General features: G+C 39.3%; 2 protein-coding genes across 9 annotated transcripts in view; one reads left to right on the top strand and one right to left on the bottom strand.

Moving 5' to 3' along the window:
- The window catches only part of GABRD (gamma-aminobutyric acid type A receptor subunit delta), a 94,899-nt gene extending 78,592 nt beyond the window's left edge, over positions 1–16,307 (bottom strand). For 2 of the 4 annotated variants that reach the window (XM_072026937.1, XM_072026940.1), the window contains exons 1-3: positions 14,988–15,393; positions 14,541–14,639; positions 11,562–11,631 (exon numbers count right to left, since the gene is read on the bottom strand). In XM_072026937.1, the coding sequence (XP_071883038.1) occupies positions 11,562–11,631; positions 14,541–14,598 (128 nt within the window). In that variant the 5' untranslated portion in view covers positions 14,599–14,639; positions 14,988–15,393. Of the gene's footprint in view, positions 1–11,561; positions 11,632–14,540; positions 14,640–14,987; positions 15,394–16,158 lie in introns of those variants that run through there. The other 2 variants (XM_072026938.1, XM_072026939.1) reach the window with 2 other exon arrangements.
- GNB1 (G protein subunit beta 1) overlaps positions 15,478–23,356 on the top strand; it is a 45,240-nt gene continuing 37,361 nt past the window's right edge. For 2 of the 5 annotated variants that reach the window (XM_027443288.3, XM_027443286.3), the window contains exon 1: positions 15,478–15,761. The gene's annotated coding sequence lies outside the window, so the exon portion shown is untranslated. Of the gene's footprint in view, positions 15,762–16,429; positions 16,575–23,356 lie in introns of those variants that run through there. The other 3 variants (XM_027443289.3, XM_072026941.1, XM_013091718.5) reach the window with 3 other exon arrangements.

The raw sequence follows: 23,356 nt of genomic DNA, 5'->3' as shown, positions 1-23,356 counted from the left end.
CTTAACAGGGGGCTAAAAGAGCATAGAAACTGTAAAGTTGGTAATCACTTGAATACTAGAAGGAATAAATGGCTGGTCCAAGATGTAAAGGTGAGAATTCTGCAGCATCATTTCCAGTTCTTTCCCTACCTTTTCAAAGCAGCTGGGAAATATCTAACTGCAAATTCAAACAACGGGAAAAGAAACAGACCGCGCACTGTAAGCAAAGCACAGCCTTTGAGATTCGCACACTGGGAAAGTGCAATACCCAGCACAGCTGTAACTACTGGAAAAGCTGCTTATGAAAATATCCTCCTGATCATCTTCCCTTTGTTACTCATTTTCTTTCTAGAATCTGTAAGTACTAAGCAAGTAGCTATGGACATGTCAGGTAGATGCTAGTCGCAAGGGAAGGAGCCTTTAAAGCCAGTTTTAAATAAAGGAGTAACTTAGAGCAATCTTACTTAAATTACTGTCAGGGGAAATAGACTACGTGATATTGAAAGCTCCCTTTGGGTGCCTTGGATAGAAGACATAACTTTTTTCAAAATGTACAAATGCCTGAATCCACACTGAAGCGCTTGGTTCTTACCTGACTCCTCTTCCTTGCTTTCCCAAGTAGCTCAAATCAAGTAGTAGGATCGAATGTCCTGCAAGATGCTACCTTAGATGTAAACACTAAAGAATACTACTCCTTTGACAATTTGTACACTCACTTTTTTTTTGCTCATTTCTATCTTGTTGAAACTCAGTCTTTACTCTTTAGTCTATATATAATCGTCAGTCAAATTCAGTCTAGGTCTCTGGAGTCTGCTTTCAGCCCCACACTGTATCAGATCAGACCACGCAAGAAGCTTTGCACAGCTCTGAGGGGCAAGAAATGCTGTCACTTACCCCTGGACAACGCCTCCTAAATGGATGCATATCTTGTCAAAAGGCAGTTTGTCAGAGACACACATGTCCTATGAAGGAGGTAAAAGGAAGCTGTTCTGCACTGCACATAAGGTCACTTCAGCTCTTTTTAAAGCATGAGGTGGCAATACCATTGTGACTAGCTAGCTAACCAGAAGGCCATCAAAATAAATATACCATGGGTATCTGGAGAGCTGGCCCTCCAAGCCCGTTACTCCACCTAAGCTGCCTTTTTGTTCTTCCACGAGATGGCACCAGTGAGCCTCAGAGACCCCGGTGAACGTTGCTTTTTCAGATTAGGTGCTGGAAAGTAACATTTAACTTTCTCATGAAATTTAATTAACTTTGTTTGGAGGTAAAAATAAATATGCTTTTTACTGCTTACTTTAAAATAGCACATAGTGAGATCAAAAAGCCTACTAGATACAATGTCCTCCATACCTGCTGTGAAAGCCTGAAGTTCAAGTGACCACAGGGAGAATAAAGAAGTATATACTCCGCTATTTTCACTATAATATTCAAGAAACATTCTGTGCTAATAGGAAAGGCCATCTTTCAATCTAGAAACATCCTGGAATGTGACAGATTCCAGCTCTACCGCAGATATTCTGGGCATCTATACAGACACCACTTTAAATGGCTTTTCCCCTACTTCCCCTTGGCTAAATAGAGAAGTTACAGAAACATTGAACAGTTGAGGTTGGAAGAGACCTGGATGTCACCCAGCCAAACCCTCCTGCATGCAGCAGGGTCAGCTAGAGTGGCTTGCTCTGGAGCTAATCTCCCTTTGAAGAATTCAAAGTCAGATTCCATCTTTCTGAGCAACCTGCTCTAGTGCCTGACCACCCTTACAGTAAAAGTAGCTTTTTTTTGAACATTTGAGTGGATTTTTTTTTTTTTCCCATTTCAGTTTGCTGCTGCTGCTTCTTGCCCTGTCAGTGGGTCACTGAGGAAATTCCTCCTCTTCCTTCTTTATGCTTTCCCATCAGTTGTTGTATACCACCATTGGCATAATCTCACCTGAGCCTTGAGGCTAAAGAAACCCAGCTTGCTTGTCTTCTCATCATATGCCAGATGCTTCAATCCCGTAATTATCAAAATCTAATGACATCTTCTTTCCAAACTGCCTAGATCCTATCATTTAGGAATTTCACCTGAATTCAACTGTGACATTAAATTTATTTCTACCAAATGTAGGCCTAGAATAAATAGCTGCATAAAGCAAACCATGGGAAATATCAGGTGAGCTGGATACCTAATAATCCTGTTTACCTCTTCACACTGTGCCGGCAGGCTGTATGCTTTGATGCTACCTATGCAATGCTTTTTTATTGCGCTACTTAGAGTGGCATTGCATCATCTCATACGGTGAGAGTTCAGCACAGGCTTGTGATTACAGCGGTCAGCTCAGTGTGCTGCTGATTTGAGTCCCAGTGGTGAGAAAACTAGAACGACTAAATCAGATGGAGCAGAGGAGATGCTTCTACAGGACCTTTTTAATTAGTAATGGTGAGCTGCTTGAAAGCACAAAAAATAAATGCAATCTAACTACTGCTTTGCATGGTGCTTTTGGGTGGAAGATGCTATGCAAGTACCCCCTCCTGTGGGAGATGTTTTAGACGTACAGGAAATTGCCTGGATTAAAAAAAGAACATGAGGAATAATGCTGTTGCAGCTCAGAAAAGAAAGAGATCTTCCTTTTCTCCAGTTTCTCTCATTGTCATCAACAAGAAAGCTGTATTTCATCAGTGTATGCTCTTGTTCCCATAGGTTTCAATCAAAATCATCAGCTATTTGGAAAAAAAAATGTTTTCTTAAGGGAATTGTAGCTAGTAATACTGTAAAAAAAAAATGTTTAGTGCTATGCTATAATAACAACAAAAAAAATCTAAGTTTCATATTGATTCCTACCTCTTTTCAAACATATCTCACTATTGTAGGTCTGAAATTTATAATCCCAAATCTCTAAGCTTTAATCAGTGTGTGAGATGCTAAGTAATACTAATATAACTAAATAACAGGAATCCAAATCAGGATATGGATAACTTGGTAATTTATAGGATTAGTTTGGTGATATCTTCATTTATAATTATAAAATATAAAGCTGCAAGTGTTAGTTAGCTGAGAGTTCTATTTTCCACAGACCCTCTTACTTTTTACCTTCCCTGATTGTCTGCTTAGACCTGGTCCTGTAAGATGGCCATTTGGTGCCCATTTTTGTTTTATCTCAGCTTGTGCAGTCATTTATCCATGTGCCCATGATTAATCCAGATGCCCAAATTAGCTACTTCATACATCTGAAACAACATTCAGAGAAATGAAACTACAAAGAGGGAGTTTCTTCTCACTCTGGAGATGGGGTGGGGGAAGAAAAAAGCAACTGCTAAGTCTACAAACGAGTCAGATTGTTTCTGTTACGGATTTACAAGAAACACATGAATCCCTAATCACAGTTGTGGGGTCTTCCTGGCAGACAATCAAGTCCTGCACGTCTGCAGTTCTAGTGATTCATATTTTAAGCTGTTGCTGCATTGTTTTGAATTCAGGGAAGGCTCTAGTATAAAAACTCTAGCACAGGAAGTTCAGCTTCCTCTCCAGATTTCCTTCCTCCACCTCCTTATATGCAGAACAGCAGGGAATATATTTAAGCCTTGCCTGTGCTGTGTGGAAACTCAGCTGACTGTAGAACAGTTAGCTTTTACACCCAGTACCTTCAGCTGCAGCGTACAAGACAGGCAGCACAACAGACTAAGTGGTTCTTAATGACAAGACTTAATCCCCAAAATATTCTTAACAGTTGAGTTGCATTTTCTAGCTGTCTACAAAGCTGAACCTAGTCCCTAAAGCAAGCATCACCAAGCATCACCAAAGTGTGTGTCAAAGGTGACTGTTTTCGCCATTCAGTCCTACTTCTACAGCAAACCAGGCAAAACCGTTACTGATGACAGTGGGTACTTTGCCATAATATAAATGTGCCACAACTACAGAGTAAGAACTACAGGAAACCAGACCTGGATCAAGTTGTCATCTAAGGTAAAACTAATTTTAACAGGCTAATCTCAATTGCTTGATTTTTATCTACGTTTTGGTGTCCTTTAAAAACAACTTGCTAGTTTCTGGGCTGATGGCCAGTCTGCTTTAAGCCTCAGATTGAAATAGATATGGAAAAAAAAAGTACTACAACAACAAAAATAAAAACAAACAAACAACGTATTATAACTAAGTTCTGGCAGCACCTTAGGTGTACTAGGAGAACAACAATGCAGAAAGTGTAACACAACATTAAAGACCTCTGAGCTAGGGCTGTACAAACTGGCACTACCTCGTGGCATTTGTGTACGTGCCAAGGTCCTCGCCAGGATGGCAGAGGTGGCACAGCCGTGGTATGGAAGCGCTGTACAGCTGGGCTAAATCCAGGTGTGGCAATACACAAGGGCAGCTTCTGATGCTTTCAGTTCTGAAACCTGCCTGTAGAGCTATCTCTAGGATGTGTGGCTGTGCTACTAGTGCTTCACTACATGGTGAACGTGTTCCCTACAAGAATGCTTTCTGGGTATAACAAAACCAGCATGAAGCATTTGCAGAGCGGTTATGACTAAGCTCGACCAGGCATAGTTTATTCTATCACCGACCTACCTCCAGAACAGAACATGCTATGCTGGGGAGAGGAACAGCAGCAACACCTGCTTCAGTACCTTTTGCTAGCACAGCCAGAAGAGACAGCAGTACAGCAGCAACATGAGTGGGGGGGAGAGGCCTGAGCAGCTAATTGCTCATCATGTGTTGCAGGATGCAGACTCTTCCCACTAGTTACAATAGAAGGAGGAGGAGGACAGGAAGAGCTACAGCTCTCTTACCACCACCCCCTGCTCCAATTGAATCTATCCATTCCTGAGACCTCCCCTCGATTCTGTTATCACCATACCTGTGGGCAGAAGTACACGGGGCTGATTTAGCTGCAGCCCAGGTTAAGCAAGTGTGGTGTTGGAAATAAAGAAGTGCAGTCCACGCAGTGCAGAACACTGCCCTTGGATCAAATCTGACAGCCTTGTGTTACTAACGTGCAGCTTACTACCAGGCTGGCACAAAGCATGAAAGCATGAAACTGGGACTTACCTCAGTGCCAAATGCAACCGCTCATTTTGGAGAGTGGCGAGTGTTTAAAACCCCTACCACATCACACACTTGCTCATGCATATGTACGAGGAAAAAGGACTCACAGAGCTTTGGCCATGTTCAGATACTCACAGTAGCAGATTAATACATAATAAATGGCAGTACAGTCAATAACAATTGCCTGAGGGTGATACTCTATCTAGATGTAGACCTGCTGACTAGTGCGTATTAATAAACCACATAATGCTTCTAGCTGAGACTCCAACATTAATTTTTATAGCGGAAAAAGATTTTATTAAAAATGCTGAAAATGTCATTCCTGGTTATTTGTATTACATTTCTTATGAGGATTTAACACACACATGCCCCTAGTAAAGAAATATAGGAGATGCAAAAACTGCAATTGACTAATCTGATAATAAAACTAAATTAAATGCAAAAAAAAGCAAACACATTTTAAATTGTGAGAAGTACATTCGCTTCTTGAGTGTCTAATACTATAGGATGTTATGGATAGGAACTGGTTTTTAGGGTGTCTTTTATTTTTTTTCTCGTCTGACATATTCTTTAAAACATCTTCAGGCATATTATCATGGTAGTCCATAATCCATACATCCAAAAATTTAAGTAAAAGGTATTAACATGGAAAAATGAAACCACTTGATCACTTGTTTTCTTTCCTTTGAATTTAGTATTTTAAAATGATTCTTAAAAAAAGCTGTTCAAATAGTGCAGTAAGTTCACATATTTGAAATTGTCACCATATATGTTGTGTTTTTAATTAAGTGATGAATAGCATATTGCTGTGTCTGTCTTTCATGGTGTTGTTTTTTTCCAGTTCTAAGCCTTCCAGGAGTCACTGAAGTTAGTGGGGAATTTTACTGACTTGTAGGCTTGGATCCATAACCTCAAAAAGGAAACTTCAACAATTCTCTAAATTGTTCTGCTGCTGTTATATTACCAATGCAAATCCCTACTGTTACCACTGTGGTAGAAGATACAAAAGATACAATAGTCTTTATGTTTTATTGCATTAGCATAATACATATCAGTAATATAACAGCATAACTCAGCCTAAACACACACAGGAAATATTATAGCTCTGTTGCTGAGCTTTCTTCCGTAAAAAAATTGTTAGCATGTTGTTCACAGTATAATATAAAACCTGGTTTCCAGCTGTTACAGTTTGCAAGTAAAAAATGTCTTCAATCAAGCATCAAAATTTGGCACATAATAATCACCTAAGAATAGAATTTATCCAAAACTAGTTTGTTCAGCTAACTGAAAGCTACAGCTTCTGTAGAAATAACTAATCACATTACTTGTTTGTGAGTTCTCTTCCTAGTTTTGTGCATGTTCATGGAGACCTGTTATCAGTGGGAAAAGCCTGTGGTTTATGTTACTTTGACTATCTAGTTTGTGAATGCTTGCCTTAACCCTTTAAAACACTAGTCCAAATCTGTGTTCTAAGGTTTTCAAAATGTTTTCCACCAAAATTGTTTTCAATAGTTTTGTTTAAGCAAATGTATACATGTAGAAGGGCTTAATTTATTCCACGATGTGTAATTTGTATAACAAACTAGTTTTGCCTGCTGTTTATTTACTCACATGTTAATTCTTCCCAAAGAGAGACTTCCTGCTGGCTCAAGCACATATTTCCAGGTGTGAATCCCACCAAAAAAAAAGGTAGTAACTTGTCCCATATTCCTGCCAATGGATTTCAAATCCTATTTCTAGAACTGACAAACAGAACTCAGTAACAGCAGCAACAATAGCTACAATTTCTTCCTTTCTTCCAACCTCCAAAATCTCGAAATACATTGGAAATGTTACTGTTTTAAGTTTGCAATACCACTGTGCGTGATTATGTCCATTCCTCACTGCTGCGCATAAAACGAAGGAACTAAACAATTCTTCCAAAATCAGACTCCATACCTAAGCCAAGAATAAAACTGAAAAGATCAGTCTCCAACTCTGGAATTCCAGGTCCTGTGACGTTATGGCTCTGTTAAGACAAGGGTAAAACTCCTGCATGTCATGTAACTTAAAATCTCCCCTGAACTCTTGGAATAGTACTGCTTGGCCTCAGAAAATCAGACTTTACTAATGAGGCCACTGCCTCTGTCCGTTCCCCTGACAGTGATGTTTTACTTTGTTTTGCTTTGTTGCTTGGAAACATGAATTTTATAAGCGCATCTTTTTTGAACAGGTGCTCACAAGAAAGGGTCTTGCAGAATTAGGATCTCTGACAACTGGTTTGAGATTTGGGATGTTTACTGTACCCGAGTCTCAGAGGTCACAAGAAAGTTCTCTTTATTTTTTACTAAATTAGAGGACTTGCTCTCATGTTGAAAAGATGTGAATTTTTAGAGAGCTAAGGAAGTAGATTTGTTTCAAGTCTTTTTTCTTATCAGCAACTGAACAGCAACATAGATTAGAGTCCTGCTTGCTAACATCTCAATTCTTTTTAGCATTTTTAGGAGAAATTGTCATAGTCTATAAATATCCTCTACGAATCTTCTATAACATTAACACAGATTTTTTTTTTCTTCTGAAACAGTAAGATTGGTGTACTTTTTTTTTTTTTTTTTTGCTCTTCACTGAGTTCTCTTTCACTGCATTAACAGAGTGGTTGGGCTGAATTCAGTTGCCAATTTTGCTTGACATGGATAGTGGAAGTTACCTATTTTTCAGACTATTTTGCTCAGTTCCAGTATACTTTCTGAAATAAATGCTTACTTTTGCAATACAGGAAGTAACCATTATTGAATCTGCTCATTTTATTATCTCTTGCAATTAAATGAATAACTACTGAATTTTCTAAGCATGCCTCATCCTTTTCCTTTACCACAAACAGGCTTTGTTTGGCTAAACATAGATTCTCCAAAGAGAGTGATACAAGTCCCCTATTCCAAATACTTTTGCCTTATGAATGCAGTTTTTGTTTTCTGGAATCTGCAGCAGTACTGAAGCTTTACTGCAACTGCAGCAATGAAATAAATATAACTCTTTTTGAAAGTACAGCACCCTGCTCACTAATTCAACATTCGGTAGCTATTTCACTGTGACACCTGTGCCCACTTTCTGAACTACTATGTCACGGATTGAAGAATCTTCTACAGGAATCTGACATGTAGCTAGATAAGCAGATTCTTTTTTGTACTTGAAGGTATTTCCTGCAGACAAACTTCACCACAGGTCTGATGCATCTGACATCATGGAAAGTTTAGTAGCTAGGCTGAAATCTCAATGTGGGTTCTAAATTCTCAGCATCTCCAGGGTACCAGTTGTTTTCCTGTTAGTTGCCCAATGAGACAATTACACCCTTGAGGAAAGTCCCTTTAAATGGAAAAATAATAGGCTTTAGGCTTTTACTCAAATCACTTCTTCTGCATTCATGCCACTGAAAAGATCAGTTACTTAAAAGACTGTGTACAGTTGGTGTGTATGCATGTGTATTTACAAATAGATATATCCATAGATGTACAGACCCTGTAGAATCTTATTTCTAAGACTGTAACAATGCCCTTTTGTTACTATTATAGCTGCAGAATGGGTGTCCATACAAGAAATATGTCCATTTACTTGCTCATTAATATCTGTTCACTTACTGCTCTGGATCCATCTCACCTCCAAACAACCTATGCTGGGTGTGTGGTACGAAGTTTTTAAGAAGATGCTATTTTATATTCTATATATTTTAAATTCTATATTCTCCCCTGTTCTGTTTGCTGTGATTCAAACCAGTGCAACGTTTGTTTCATGCCACTAAGGGATTTCATCATGTTGCAAAACATCATTTGCCCAGATAGGGCAGCTTTCCAGTCTCTTTGTCGTGTTCCAGCACCAGAGGACTTTTAAGAAGTTGGTTTATAGCTTGTTGAGCTTCAAGATATAGGGAAAAAATAACCAAGTAAACAACACACATTTGAATATGAAAGAAAAACACAACAAGATCTCCTACAATCACAAGGACATGGAAAAGATCTCTGATACAGTTCTGGTTGTAGGAAAAAAAAAAAAAAAAGCACAAAAAATATTCTTCTGGCTCGCTTCAAAAAAAAAAAGGAGGAAAAAGCAGTTAAGTGTGCAAACAGGCTTGGACCAACCTTGAGACACCCATATATGCTTCAAGGTTGTAAGCTGAACATATAGGAAAATTCAGAACAGAGCTTACTCCCAGCAGATGAGCTCTGTTAGTTTGTAGAACAAGTATAAATATAGATTGCAAAATTATATATTTGGATCACTCTGTATGATTGTATCACAGTATAAAATTAGTATTCCTTGTAGTCAGTGCCATAGATCCAGGTTCAAGCAGCACTAACCTTTCTTCTCACTTCTTTCCATAAACTGCTAGGTGGTAGTGGCTAAATAATTTCACATGGATATCCATCAGTTTTCTATGTCTAAGACAAGAGTAGTGATATATTTTGGCTTTAGGAAATGCTTCAAGATCTGCTAAATATAACAATCCCATTCAGGAACTAGGCAATGATTTTTTATGACTGCTGAAGTCAGAGATGCGTAGCGTTGATCTTAATTGGGTCACAAGGCAACAGGAACTGAATACGGTTTTTCTCTAGAAATAAAACTGCCTCAACCAGAATTTATGACAAAACAAAAATATGCATAATTCCTTTTTGGACACATGCTTGTCAGTGTGTACTGTCCCCGTGTAGCTTATTCTGCTTCTGTTAAGAATGAGATTTACTGTCATATAATTGATATGCTTATTACATTCACAATAACACACGCACATGCAGTAGAATTAAATCTATAGGATAGTGTGGTCCTTCAGGACTGCTCTGCTTGGCTTAACACGTAGATATTTTTTTTTTCCAAAAGATTTTAGAGCAATTTTCCAAGTTTCTCAACAATTCTGAATTAAGTATTCTTGAATCAACTTCATAGATGAACCACAATAATCCATACCATAAGTTTAATATCATCTTCCAAGACTGTACTAGTTAAGAAACTTCCTGCCTTTTTGTGCTAAATCACATGATGACTTACAAAGCTAGTTTATGCTACTTTAAAATCATGTCAATTATATTATATTCTCTTCTGACTAAAAATGTTTTGTTAATTTCATGTTTTCAGAATTCATTTTAAAATAACTTTTTAGTTCCATTGTAAAAGGCAAGCTGAAAGAAACTGTCAGACTGCAGAATGTAGCTAAGGAGACTCAGTTACTCCTACTTTTTCCTCTACCTGGACTCACTGAGTGTTTCTATTCGGTAAGCTTTTATTTATTTCCTTTAACGAATCATCTTGATATTCTGCTACTTAGGTCCTTCCTAGGAAAGTAGCAGCATGATTTTAACTTAATTGTTAAAGAACTGGCAAAGAACAACAGGTTGAACAGTTACAAATCGGTTTAAGAAATAAATCAGAGTTCCTGATCCTCAGAATAAACTTGGGAATGATGCGTAGCTGAGCTGAAATGCACTGTATGTCATTTAATTTTGGTGGAAAAATAGGACCAAATAGGTGAGAACTTGAAGGAAAATCAAAATAAGTGAATATTCTATGAATCTCTGCAGTTTTTGTAGAACGTACGCTATTCTGCCTACTAGAAATCAAGGAATACAAAGGGCAGACAAAATACACTGCAATGGAAAATCGTGTTGGTGTGATGATACCAGAATACAAGGTGCTTTCCTGAGTTGTTATTTTGGGTAAATTCATTAGAAACACTCACCTGGGATGTCACAAATGGAGAAGTAGGCAAAATAAATAATTATTTTCTATTTCTCAAGCATTTTTATACCATCTCGGGTGCTACACAGTTTTGGTAAGTGCTGGGTTTTGCCCTTTACAGTGTAATTTATACCTGCTTGGTGACAATTACTCTTTCAAAGTCCAGGATCATCTGAAGTTACCGTAAGAATCATGCAGTATATTTACTCAGACAAGAATATGTAAATTTTGATTACAAAAATGCAATGACAATGCTATTCGTATGCAAAAATGAATTGGATTCTCAGCAATTACAAAAATACTGACAAAACATTCAATAAAACATGAATGTAATACATTTCTAAGCAGTATACAAGGCAATTTCACTTGCAAATAAAACTTGTACTCATTAATACTTTCGGGACCAAGTTACATCCTTGCTCTTCTTGTTTAACAAGAACACCTTCTCTCAGGACTATGTAATATCTGTTCTTCTATCTTTCTGCTTTTGAACAAGATTTCCTACTCCTGTAGTCTAAGACAAGCAACAGTTGTCTTTTTAACTGTTATATTGATCAAGATCCAGCATGGATTCCTCCAAAAACACTGCTCTATACATAACAGCATCACTGAATGAGAAATTTAACTGTTTCTAAACAGTTTCCACAGCTTTCAAAGGCCATCCCATGGCATGGTTACTTGTCGTATGAGCTTCTGGACTCAGAAACTCAACTGCACCTTCCAGCTCTGTATTTCTAATTGCCTTAGTGGTAAAGATACAGCCATACGTTTGACAAAAGGTATAGTTGGGATGCCTGAAGCAGTTCATTAACACAATCTGTCTCATCCACACATTCAATGAAGGTTATTACCTCTGCAGCGGAGATGTCTGAGTAGAATGCCTGTGGCCGTCTGAGCCCTCAAGTTGCATGGCGTGGTGTCCTGCAAATGTAAAACAGAATTTTACAGGTCTGATGACTATGATACAGATGTGAAAAGACCAGAAAGTAAAAAACATTCTGGGATTTTCCCTCCTAGGCAGTACTCCACCCTTATTTTCTAATTGCAAAACCATCTTAGATCAGGGAAGAAAAGTGGCATTTTTTTGGTCATCAAGATTCTTAAGTCTATTTCACAGGTATTTAAAAGACTCTTAGTAACCTTTGTTTTTATCAGGGATGGCAGACACACGTATGTAAGATGGAAAGCAGATCCTGGGGGCTGGAACCAAAAAGCAATTTTATATGCGTACGCAGGAACCGGCTCTCTTTAAGCAGATGTCCTATAAATCAGGAATTGATAAAAAATGTAAAATTGTGTAGCATAATCATTTCCTGTTTGGAAAAGTTTCATAGTATATATACAGTATTTACTGAGGTGGCCATTTTAACAACCACCTCTTTTGTGTTCAGTGAATAACTTGAAACAATGATATTCCACAGCTTCACCAGTGCACTGTGGTGCACTGTAACATGCAAGTTTTGAATGACAGAGCAGCCTGCAAAAACAGGTGTTCTAGCAGCAGACCAAATACTATAGACTTGGGCTAGTTTTGTCTTCATGTTTGAAACAATTGCAGAGACACATAAACAAGTGAATCTATCTAAAGATTTATCTAATTTGGCATGCTCTATAAAAGGGTTAATACAGGACGATTGAGAAAAAGGTGCAAGAGATTTTGCAACTGAGAATTATGGAGCAACCTGTTTACGGGAGGTTTTCTTCAGATCTAAATCAAGCTTCTTGAGGAAAAAAAATCTCTTTTCGCTTCAGTTGACCTACTCCTAGCATGCATGGAAGCCCCTGGCATGAGAATTCTCACTCTTTTGTGAAATTAACGTGAGTTACATTTCCTATTTATTTCAGGTCTATTGAACTACCTCAAACTGTACTCTTTAAAAAAAAAAAAATTCGTTAATTATGTATATTAGGTCTTCAGGTATTAGCAGCTAATTTCAGCTAAAATTTTAGTTACCAACTTTTTAAAAAAATCTGAAATGGTAATCTGACACAGAAACAGATAAACTCATACATGGATTAAGTCCAGTTATTTCTGGTGACTGTTGCACACTTGTGCCAAATACAGTCTAGGATGGGTTTTGTATGTATCTATATGCACATACAAAAAAGGTTAAAAATGAAAAAAAGTGTTAAAAATAATGTACATACAGTAGCTTCCAGGATGGGACTATGTGAAGACACCAGAATGAAACATTCTGTGCATTGTGTTGCATGCAGTTATGTGTGATTCTTCAGGAAGATTTAAAAATGCAGCACAACTGACTTGTCCAAACAGATTTACTAAGAAAACCCCAATACAATCAAACCAGAAAAAAAAACACACCACCTCAAACAACCCTCCACCCTGTCAACAACAATTTCCAGTCTTCACAATCTCTTTTCATGCTAGTAGTATAGCTATATATCAATCAAATTTTTCACTGGAGATGAGACTTAATTAAGACACCGGATCAGAAACAGGAACTACTGCACAGTTGCATTTTTACAAAAGAATAGGTGTGGTGAAAGAATTAGTTGTCACTCAGCAGATAATCTCTATTTGTCCTGTCCTATTTCCTTAACCAAACTCCACAGATTTTAAGAGTTGGTGTAGCACAAACCTCAAGACAGGACATTACCTTTAGCTCTCATAAATCAGAGAATGCATAGAAAATTAGAATGAGAATTAAATGAAATATTCCTGGAACAGGATAAAATTATGTATTTTTTGCTTTAAAAAAAAGTTTAGGTACTATAATTTTATTATGATATAGACAATTCATACAATGAATCTTCCAGTTCAGTAACAAAATCTCAATACCAGAGCTCTTAGAGAAATAAAATGTTATTTACTGTTTGTTATGAACTTCAGAAATCTATGTTTGTGTGTTATACATGTTTCTTCCAGATCATTCAGTGTTACCTAAAATTTCCGCAGTCAAAAACAACCCATGGACACAAAAAACTTGCACTTACAATTTTGACTATAGGACTTAAATATTGTAGCAGCATATACAACTGCTTTTTAGATCTCTAAAATACTTTGTATGCATCTAATAAGCTTGTTGTGTTGTTTCTTCAGTAGTTCAATTTAATCTGTATTTTGCTGATAGGAATGCAAGACAAATCTCTACCTCCATTCTCAAGCATATTTACATATATCTCCAACCTGTATACAAGTGCCTCCACAGATTTTAAGAGGGCAATTCCTGTTCATGATGAACACACATGCCTATTTCTTGGAGGGGATGGAAAATAAATTATTTCCCTATGGCTGCCAAACAAAATAGAAGCAATTTGCGACTATACGTAATGAATGTTTTATTCTAATTTCAGTAAATTTCCTATTTTGCTACTTGGAAATCTCAGGGCAAAGAACTAAAGCCTTAGCAGAGCATGTAAGTTATTTAAAAACAAACATTTGATTATTATAAAACAAAGGTTTAACCACACCAGGTTATAGCAGTTGTTTTTAACAGACAACCTGAATAATTGCTAACCCACTTTCCTACAGTTTAATTGACAAACCTATGCTTTCTCTTACTAATTACAGGTAACCACACCTACCTTTCTCAGAAAGCATGATGGCAAGTAGCAGTTTTTTTGTTTTAAATTCAGCTAGGCTGGAACTTTGCAGAGAAAAAAAGTGGACTCTTTAACCTTTTTTAGAATTAAATTCAATTTTATTAGAACATAATCTTTCCAGATAGGCTTTTAGGTATCTCTTCAAATTTTTTTTATTCCTTTCTAACTTTTTATTTTAGCTTTTTCCTGTTCGTATGAACAAATAGTGGGAAAACAGATTTATGTATGTTGATAGGAGAAAAAATGATGCAATACTATGTACTTACTTTCTATTAATATGTAATGAAGTTTTAGTGTATGAGCGCTTAAGTGAAATGAATCCATATTGGTAACATCTGTCCTGCCTGGGTTACGTGAGGTCCAGTCTGTAAAACAGAAATTATTATTATTTTTTTTCCACATTCTGTTATTTTTTGACTTACTCTTGTCTACAATGCCTTCCAGAGGAGAGATGGATGCTTATCCTGGAAGTAGAATATGAAAATAAGTCCCTGGAAACTTTGGCCCTGCAAGTTCTCTTGAAAGTGATACCACAAAAAATAATTATGAAGGTGCAAACCTACAGAGCTGCCATAATCTTTAAGTCCCTGACAGTAATATGGCGATACAAAAGGGATTTAGTACTTGCTAGGAGCTTTTTAAGGCCTCAACCCCCCCACCTCCGCCATTATTTGTGCGTAAAGCCCCACAATTCTTATGTTTAATATCCTCACACGCCAGTGAAAAAGGTTTCTCTGCTCTCCCTCCACGCTCTTTTTAACCGTTTAGCGCTACTTTCGGGGCTTTTTTTTTTTCTTCTTCTTCTGTTTACGCCGGGCTTTTCACCGCCGAGCTGGCGTCGGGCCTGGGCGCCCCGTGAGGGCGGGAAGCGAAACCCGGGCAGCCCGCGCCCTTTGTCCGCGCTGAGGAGGCAGCGCCCGAGGACGGGGCGGGGGAAAGCGACTCCTCCAGCGCCCTTCTCGGCAGCAAACCCCTTTTTTTTGCAGCCTCCACACGCTTCAGAGGGGCTAAGGGAACAGGTCGCTGCCTTAGGGGAACGAAGGAGGCCTTGGGCACCGCCGGGTTGGGGTTGGATAGCGGGGCGGCGCCGTGCCGGGGGCTGGCTGTGAGGAGGAGCCGAGCCGAGCCGGGGTTTCCCGGCCGGGCAGCACGGGCGGGGCGGCTGGGGGGGGGGGGGGAGGTTAACCGCGCCCAGGCTGCTCGCTTCCCGATGGCTGCGGGGAGCTAAGCGGGGACCGAGCGTGCGAGGAGGAGCCGAGAGCCAGCGACACCCCTTTGCCCCCCCCCCCTCCGCTGCTCTCCGCTTCCGACTCTACGGCCCGAGCTGCTCGCTGCCTCGGCGGGATCGGCCAGACCTAGCGCGGACGGCTGGCTGCCTGCCTTCCTCCTCACCATCCTCCTCCTCCTCCTCCTCCCTTCCCCTCCCTAGGCCGGCGGGGACGCGGGCAGGAGCCGCGGGCGGCCGAAGCGGCCCCGTTAATGAGCAGGTAACCGGCCGCGGGGCGGGTTGGGGCGGGTCGGACCCCAATAAAGCCTTGCCCGGCTTTCTTCAGCCCCCTTCGCCCCCACACAGGGCTCACTAAGCCCTTCGTCCCCGCCGCAGCCCCACCCTGAGGCCATCTTCCCGCCGCCCCCCCCTTTCCCTCAGCTCTCCCCCTCCATCCCCGGTTCCTTCTTCCTCTGCGTGGCTGCGCCCTTCCACCCCGCTCCCCTCCCCCGTTCTTCCCCATCGCTGCCGCACTTCTCTTTTCCCTCCTTCCTCCCCTTCCTCTGCTTCTCTCAGCCTGCCCTGGTGCCCCCATTTTTCGCCCTCCCTCTCCCCCCCCCCCCAAAAAAAAAAAAAAGTAAAAAAAATATATAAAAAAATTCAGCCCCCCTCCTCGCCTCAGCGGGCGGGAAGGGCGGCTCATGGCGGGGCCGCCTCAGCATGGCGGGGGCGCCGAGCTCCCCTTCCCCACCTCGCCCCTGCTCCTGCCTCCCCTAAAAAAGAAGTGTGGTTGTGGCTGGAGGAGGAGGAGAGAAAAAGGTGGGGGTGGGACCCTTTCTCTCTTGGAGGCTTTAAGGCGAAAAGGGAGGGGACGCTGGGTTTTGCGGGGATCCATTTTTAATTGGAATTACGCCGCGGTGGTCTGCGTTAAGGGAGGGGAGGGGGGTGTTTTGTTAAAATACAAAAGGTGGGTTCCCAGAGAAATCAAGCCGGTAGAAGGAATGCTTGGAGAAAACACTCGAGAGAAAGCTATGGTGGGGCTGCTGTAATGGTGGAAAGCTGACTGAGAGGAGAGAGGGGCGAGACCGACAGGGTAAGGCTGCCTCCAGCACCCTCTGCCCGGCGGGGGGCCCGGGGGTGTTTTCTTCTCCTTAAGATCGATCACAGATGAGGATGCATTTTGCTTCACATTTATCATTCGCCCATCTGCTACGGTGCTGCATGTTTTTGTGCGCCTGTAGCAGCGGTAATGGAGGGTGTACAATAGGAAAAAGGAGTTTCCTCCTTGGAAATGTTAAAAATAATATTTTGGTTCCCGTTTAACTACCAAAAAGGCTTCAGTATTAATTTAAATGTATATATATTATATATTCTACTCACTGAACGGATACCTTAGAGGTAGGATTTTTAATTCCTACACCTTTGTATGAAATGAAAAGATGGAAAATCTTGCATGTAAAAGAGACGTTTTATTTAAAAAAAATCTAGTCCAGAAGAAAATCAGAATTATATAGAAGTTATTCTAAGATGTCAATTTATCGTTCCTGAAGCTGAGGTGAAATTTTAATGAATGTGATACTTCATTATTCCCTAACAAAGTCATAGGTGGGACTCATTTGAAATTAGGCATCCTTTCTAGGATGCCGAGTGCCACGTTATTATGTATTGTCCCCACAGTAGAAAATGGGAGGAAAGGACTGTGAATGCAAGGTTTTAGTGGTTATTGAAACAGCTTTTGAGAATTGTTGGCTGAAGTTGGAGGGGGCGATTGAAAATCAGAAAATTAAACATTTCACTGCTGTAAAATATCTGTCCCTAATCGTGAAAGTTATCCCATATTTTAAGCTGATCCACTCAGCACAAGGATGTGAATATAGACAAAATGCTGTCGGCGTGTGTGAAATGCATGCAAAAAAACAGGGAGATTATGTTAAGCTCTAAATTTATTCTACACGTAAAGTATCAGATTTTTTTTCCCCTTGTGCGCTTTAGGAGGGGAGAAAGAGAAGGGCTGATAATCGTGTAGTTGTTTTGGTGGCTGCAGATTAGCCAGGGTGTGTGTTTGATTTTCTTTTTGCTGTGAATGAATGGATCTCTCTGTGCCTGGGCCCAATAGCTGCAACAAGATGGCGTTTGCAGCAAGGCAGCTCTCATTTTTCAACTCCTCCTCACCACAGCTTTGCCAAACTAGATCTTATTTCGTAATTGTATTTAGATTTACTTTCTTGTTTGGTTTGCTTGCTTCTTTTTTTTTTGGGTGGGGGTAGGAGGAGCGTTGGAAAGATTACTGAGAGAGGTCGGTGGGTTTTTCTTCATTTTTGTGAGCTTCTCCAGATAGGAACTGGTGGGAGGAGTAACTACTTGTATTGAAATGTTCACATCGGCTGTCACTGGATAAAGGGGTGACACGATTTTTTTTTATACCTCACAGTGACGGCTTAGTACCAACAAAATGCTCTTTGTTTTTCTGAAGCCTGCTGCTGAAAAACGGCACTTTAAACCTGGAAGGCAGGTATTGGGAGGCTCTGCGAGGGCTGAACATGGCTGCAGGCTCTCTGCTAATCAGGTAGCAGGCCCCGTGCAGGCAGGTGCCTTCCTGGGGCACAGAGGAGTCACCTGGCTGCTGCCCAGTGCTCGCCACGTCTGGCGGCTCTTTAAGCTGCTTCTGACCTGAAATTATTGTCATGCTCCATGTAATTGTTCTTATGCGGAAGAGCGAGGAAGGGTTTGGGGATATTAAAAAGGTTCTGCCTCTGCGAGGTATTGTATTTTAAAGTAACAATGGAAAATTCTAAAACAATTTATATTTTTTTATATATATTTTTAAATGGACTTTCCCTTGGTAACTTTTATGATCTTTCCCTATAGTGCCAAGCTTCTTAACTTTGGTAGCCTAAATAAAATAGCTTGGTCAATATTTGGTATACTGGACTTTGGCTTAAAATAATATAGTACCCAGTAGGAACAATGAAGAAATGGTTGGTATGTCTCCTCTATTCAAATGACCTCGAAACCCTTGGTAATATCAAGCTTTTTAGTAGTGTTTATGCATGACTTTATGTACAATCAGGTGTTTCTTACTTTACTGTAATAGCCTAGCTGTAGTGCGTAAAGAAGGAAGGAGACCCAATTTGCAGTTGAAAGTCGTGTGTGGTTTTTTTAATTTTCATTGGGGATGGGAAATCTGAGAATAGCCAAATGTGTTTTGGTCTATGCAGGTCCTGTCAAGGATATAGATTTGATCCTGTCAAGATCAAATTATTAAACAAGAATACTTGTCCAATAAATGGTTAGTTCAATCTAGTAGCGCTTTTAATGTTCTGTTAAACTTGAAATGAACTGTACATTAAAAAAAAAAATGGTACTATGTATTTGGCCTTTCAGTATAGGATCAGGAAGGAGTAGGATGAAGTGGGATCCTGTAGTGAGTAGGAGAAATTACATTTATCCTTGTTTAGTCCTTGTAGCTGTTAGGTCATTTAAATCTTTGACAAAATGTAAAATTAGAATTCCACAATAAATCCTAGCAAGAGCAGTTTTTGGATTTTCCCTAATTCATGGAAATCTGAAAACGTGTTTAGACATAGTGAGAATTTCTGTGTGTAAGTAATCAATAAAATGAGTGTAATTAGATAGTATGTAGAACTTTGTGTAGCTTTGTTCTTAATATCATTCAAGAACGAATTTTCCACAGCTATTAAAACTTGAAACCAGAGCAATTAACACTAATCTACTTAGAATGAGAAAATTTTCCAATTAATGCAATTACTTTTGGGATCCTTTAATTATAGCAGAAATATATATCTGTTGTATTTTTTAGGGTGCCTTTTCTTGAAATTAAACCAGATGACGTTGGCTGCTGTATGTAATAACTTCCTGGTGCTTTTGAGCCTTTGGTTTGGTCATGTGGGAAACAATTCTGCTTCTTCTTAGGAGTTGTGATTTCTCAATCACAGTGCAAAATGAGCTACCAGTTCATGTGGAAGTAGCATTGTTGCTTTTGCAGATGCTTATTAGGCCTTTTGCTGTAGTTAGGAATATTAAGAAAGCTTTGAATTTACTTAGTTTTATAGTCACCATGATAGGAGATTGGAGTTCCTTGCTTTCTGTGCAAGCGGCAGTAGATTTGTCTTCTGTATGTCAGGCCTGGCTCATGTTTAGTATCTGAATTGGATTAAATTCTTACTGTCAGTGGATTTTGGCTCTCAGCATTAGTGGATTGGTAATTGATATTCTCAATTTTAATATCCAGTTTTAGCCATATGGCATACCGTATTGTTTCAAGAATTCCACTTAGCGCTAGTTTGCTGCTAGGAAGTTGAAATGAGAAATAACGCGTTCATGTGGTTGAAATACGCTTAGGTGAATCTTCTTTGGAGCCTCTAATGCCTATGTTCATGCCAGCATTCAGGGTATTTATTTTATAGTATTTTACTGCTGATGTTGGAAAAAAACTATAACCTTGACAGTAACTACCTTGTGTTGGTAGTTAAGCATTTGATTGAATGTGTTAAACATTTGATTGAAGATAAAATGGACTATTTTTTAAGGGAGTCTCTCAAATGCTCAAAATGAAAAGAATACATACCACATTCAAAATGTTTTTTTTTCTCCCCACTGATAATGTTGAAACTTGTATTAGCCAAGGTCGTGATAAAAAACAAAAATACCCCCCAAGCCTCTAAGTTTCTATTTAACATGGAATCTCAATTTATTATTTCTTCACAGGGTGTCTAGTATGCTAGGGATTTGTGTGTGCGGATTTGTTTTTCACCAAACAGAAATGTATGCAGAATCCATAGGTACTCGAGCCAACTGGTAGTTCAGCAGAATGTTAAGAGGTTTTTAAGAGCATTGAGCTGGCTACTAACAGTACCTTTGCTTTAGATGCCAGAATAATCAATGTAAATTACTGTGGAAAGCTTCCTAGTACAAGAATGTTGATGCTCCAGAATAGGTTTTCTAGCAGAATATTGTGTTTTTATTAAGCAGTAGAAGACTTAAGTAGCAAGGATATGGTTTGGCCTTTGAATAAAATTACACATTCAAATTTGGTGGGGAGGTTGACATACAGATATTTTATTGGTCTGCTTTTAACAGCTGGCCTTTTAAAATGTGTTCTTCACAATTAATATCTTGTAAAACAATGTGTATTAAATGTTTGTGTTAGTAGATTTGCTAGCGGCATAGCATGTTATGATAAGTCAGTCTCTTGAAATACAACAAAATATTTCTGCTTATCTGTGAGACTGCAGCTGGAACCCTGAGTGTACTAGGTGGAGGGGGAAATGTTTGCCCTTCCCTGTGTATTTGTGGGTGCCCAGGGCTAGTTCATCTTGAACCCAGCTAGAGAGAAATGACACGACAGCATCCATGCCTGCTGTCTGGGAGCAGCTGAGACCTCGTGTGGCTACAGATGTCTTACAGCATCCCCAGTAACACTGAGCATAATTGGATGTCTACAAGACAGCTTGTAAGTGTAAGCCAAAATATATTTTGGGGACATCACAGGGGGCTTGGAAATAGCTCTAAATTCTGCCCAGGGTTTTTATTGTTGACCTGAACGCTCAGTTGTTTAGGTTTTATAAATTTTCAAGTTGCAGGAAAAAAGGATACCCCAAAAAATGTTCCACATTGCTCTGGTTTCTGAAATTACAGTTCATTGGTGGGGGAAATCAGTGACACAGAGCACAGGAGTAAGTGTGGGCTTGGGAAAGCAGTTAGGAGGCAAATGCTTCAGTTATTTAGATCTTGCCAGATTAAAGTCCTGTTGAAAACCAGTACAAGTAACTATAGCAGGTTTACAGTAGTGGTGCTTCACATGTTGCAGGTGTCATTGGAAGACCTGGTTTTGGATTAATGAATAGGTTAGCCTTGTCAGCTGATCCGTGGTAATTATCTGTGTCTGCACTCTTAAGGTAAATAGAAGGTTATTAAAGTAAGTATAGCCCTTATTTTATGGACGTCCAAATTAATCCCAATATCTCCAACTCAGCGTAGACCTAAAGCATGCATGTAGGTGACTCTTGCAGGGCAGCTGGCATCGGGAACTTGCTCATGAGCCTGGGTCTGTTTGGTTTGTGGGCAGACAGAATCCATGTAGGATTGCTGGGATTTCTTACTGACTTGAAAATTCAGGTAATCTTATTTTTAGCTTAAGAATTGTTGAAACAAAATGTTTTTGCCTGTTGTCACAGGATTAAGAAGAGAAGAACTACAGTTACTTTTGATTTGGTGGCATTGAGGAGCTAAAACTTGATTTGTCTGCCGAGTCAGTTTTGGAACCCTAATGTATAAATGAAAGCAAGTCTGAAGAATTAAAGAAGGTGATCTGAGGGAGCTTAAAGGAGGTGATGGGTAAGGTGGCTCTGTAACCGATGGTGGTAAAGACAGGCTAAATCTTCGAATTATTTTCATAGGTAGTAATCAGAACTTGAATACAAAAAAATGAGGAAGCAAAGGGAAAGAATTATTAAAAATCTATTTGCTGTTACAATAAGAAATGCTGTTTGTTGCTAAAGTGGTTAGTGTGAAATTGCTTCATTAAAAATGTTTTTGATTAATTAATATTTCAGCCTACCAAATCAGCACAATTTCTAAAGGTTCTCTGTAGAAAAGAAATACCCTTCATAGATTACAAGGATTAATTGAATTTTAGATAGCTAAATACATTTATTTTTTCTTACATGTTCCTGCAGTGGTCTGAGAAACAGGAAGGTTTGCTTCAAACTTCTCGCCAGTTATGTTTATCATGATGAGAATATCATTGAGCTGTCTTCTTGAAGACTGCAGTAATGCCTGCCAGCTCTCGCAAAAAAAAAAGAAAATATTAATTATCCATAATTAGATGGATTAGATAATTTTTGTAGCTTTATGTAATGCAGAACTATATTAAAAACTATGTGAAGATTTTTGTCACTATTTACAGCTTTTTTTTGTTTGTTTGTTTGTTTTTTTTACCCTTGCAAAGGGAAAAAAGAAAAAAACACTTGGGTCTGGGAACTCCAGCATACAGTCTTTCAGACTAGTTGTGAATATTTTACCAATTCAGGTCTCAGTGATGATTTTGCTCATCCTTACTCCAAAACCAAACTGTGGCGACTGTAGAAAACAAAATAAGATGTTCTGCAAGGCTCTCTATATGACTTTCAGAAAGGCAAATGCCCACAACATTGACATTGCTGACAGGAAAGCAATGCCTTGCTTCTGTGGCTTGCTTTTTCTTTTGTTGCATTAGGCTTAATTAAACAGCTGGTACCGTTTTTTGTCTTTGTACAGAAAGAACAAGAATTTCTCCTTAAACGATTTCAGGTGAGCTGCTAACTATGCATTTTTATTTTCATCATCCTTTTCTGTCCTTTTTGGCTTATCTTGGGCAAGCTGTAAGGAACCATCTTAGAAGTCTGTTCATTACCACGTGCTTTGCGTTCACCCTGATGTTTTAGGAAATCAGTCAATAAGTGGAGGTTATCTAGTATTATTCGCAAGACCCTGATGTTATGTGATGAGCTGGATGGGTTTTGTTTTATTTTTGTGACATGTTGAAAGAGATTTCCAGTTCTATCCTGAGAGAAGAATTTATAATTGTTCACTTCAAAATTGCAGTTTAACTTTAGAAGAAGCTGAAATATAAGCACCTAGTACTAACAGTGTGCGCTTTACCTTAAGGACTTTCTCATTCTTAATGGAACATGTGTAGTAACACAGTATGGTTTACTAGACTTCCTTTGCTGAGGGTTACTGAACAGGCTGTTAAGCCTACAAATGTTTTTGGAGAGTTGTAGTCCACTTGTATCTGTCCAGATGTCAGGCATTGCAAACTACTACATGAAGCGCTGAAATCCTTTTGTAATGGGTGGGGGAGATTTGGCTTTC

Source organism: Anas platyrhynchos, chromosome 22, assembly GCF_047663525.1.
Source record: "Anas platyrhynchos isolate ZD024472 breed Pekin duck chromosome 22, IASCAAS_PekinDuck_T2T, whole genome shotgun sequence".
In the NCBI taxonomy this organism is placed as follows: Eukaryota; Metazoa; Chordata; class Aves; order Anseriformes; family Anatidae; genus Anas; species Anas platyrhynchos.
The sequence above is the reverse complement of the archived record's forward strand: the minus strand, read 5'-3'. Positions and strand labels throughout refer to the sequence as shown.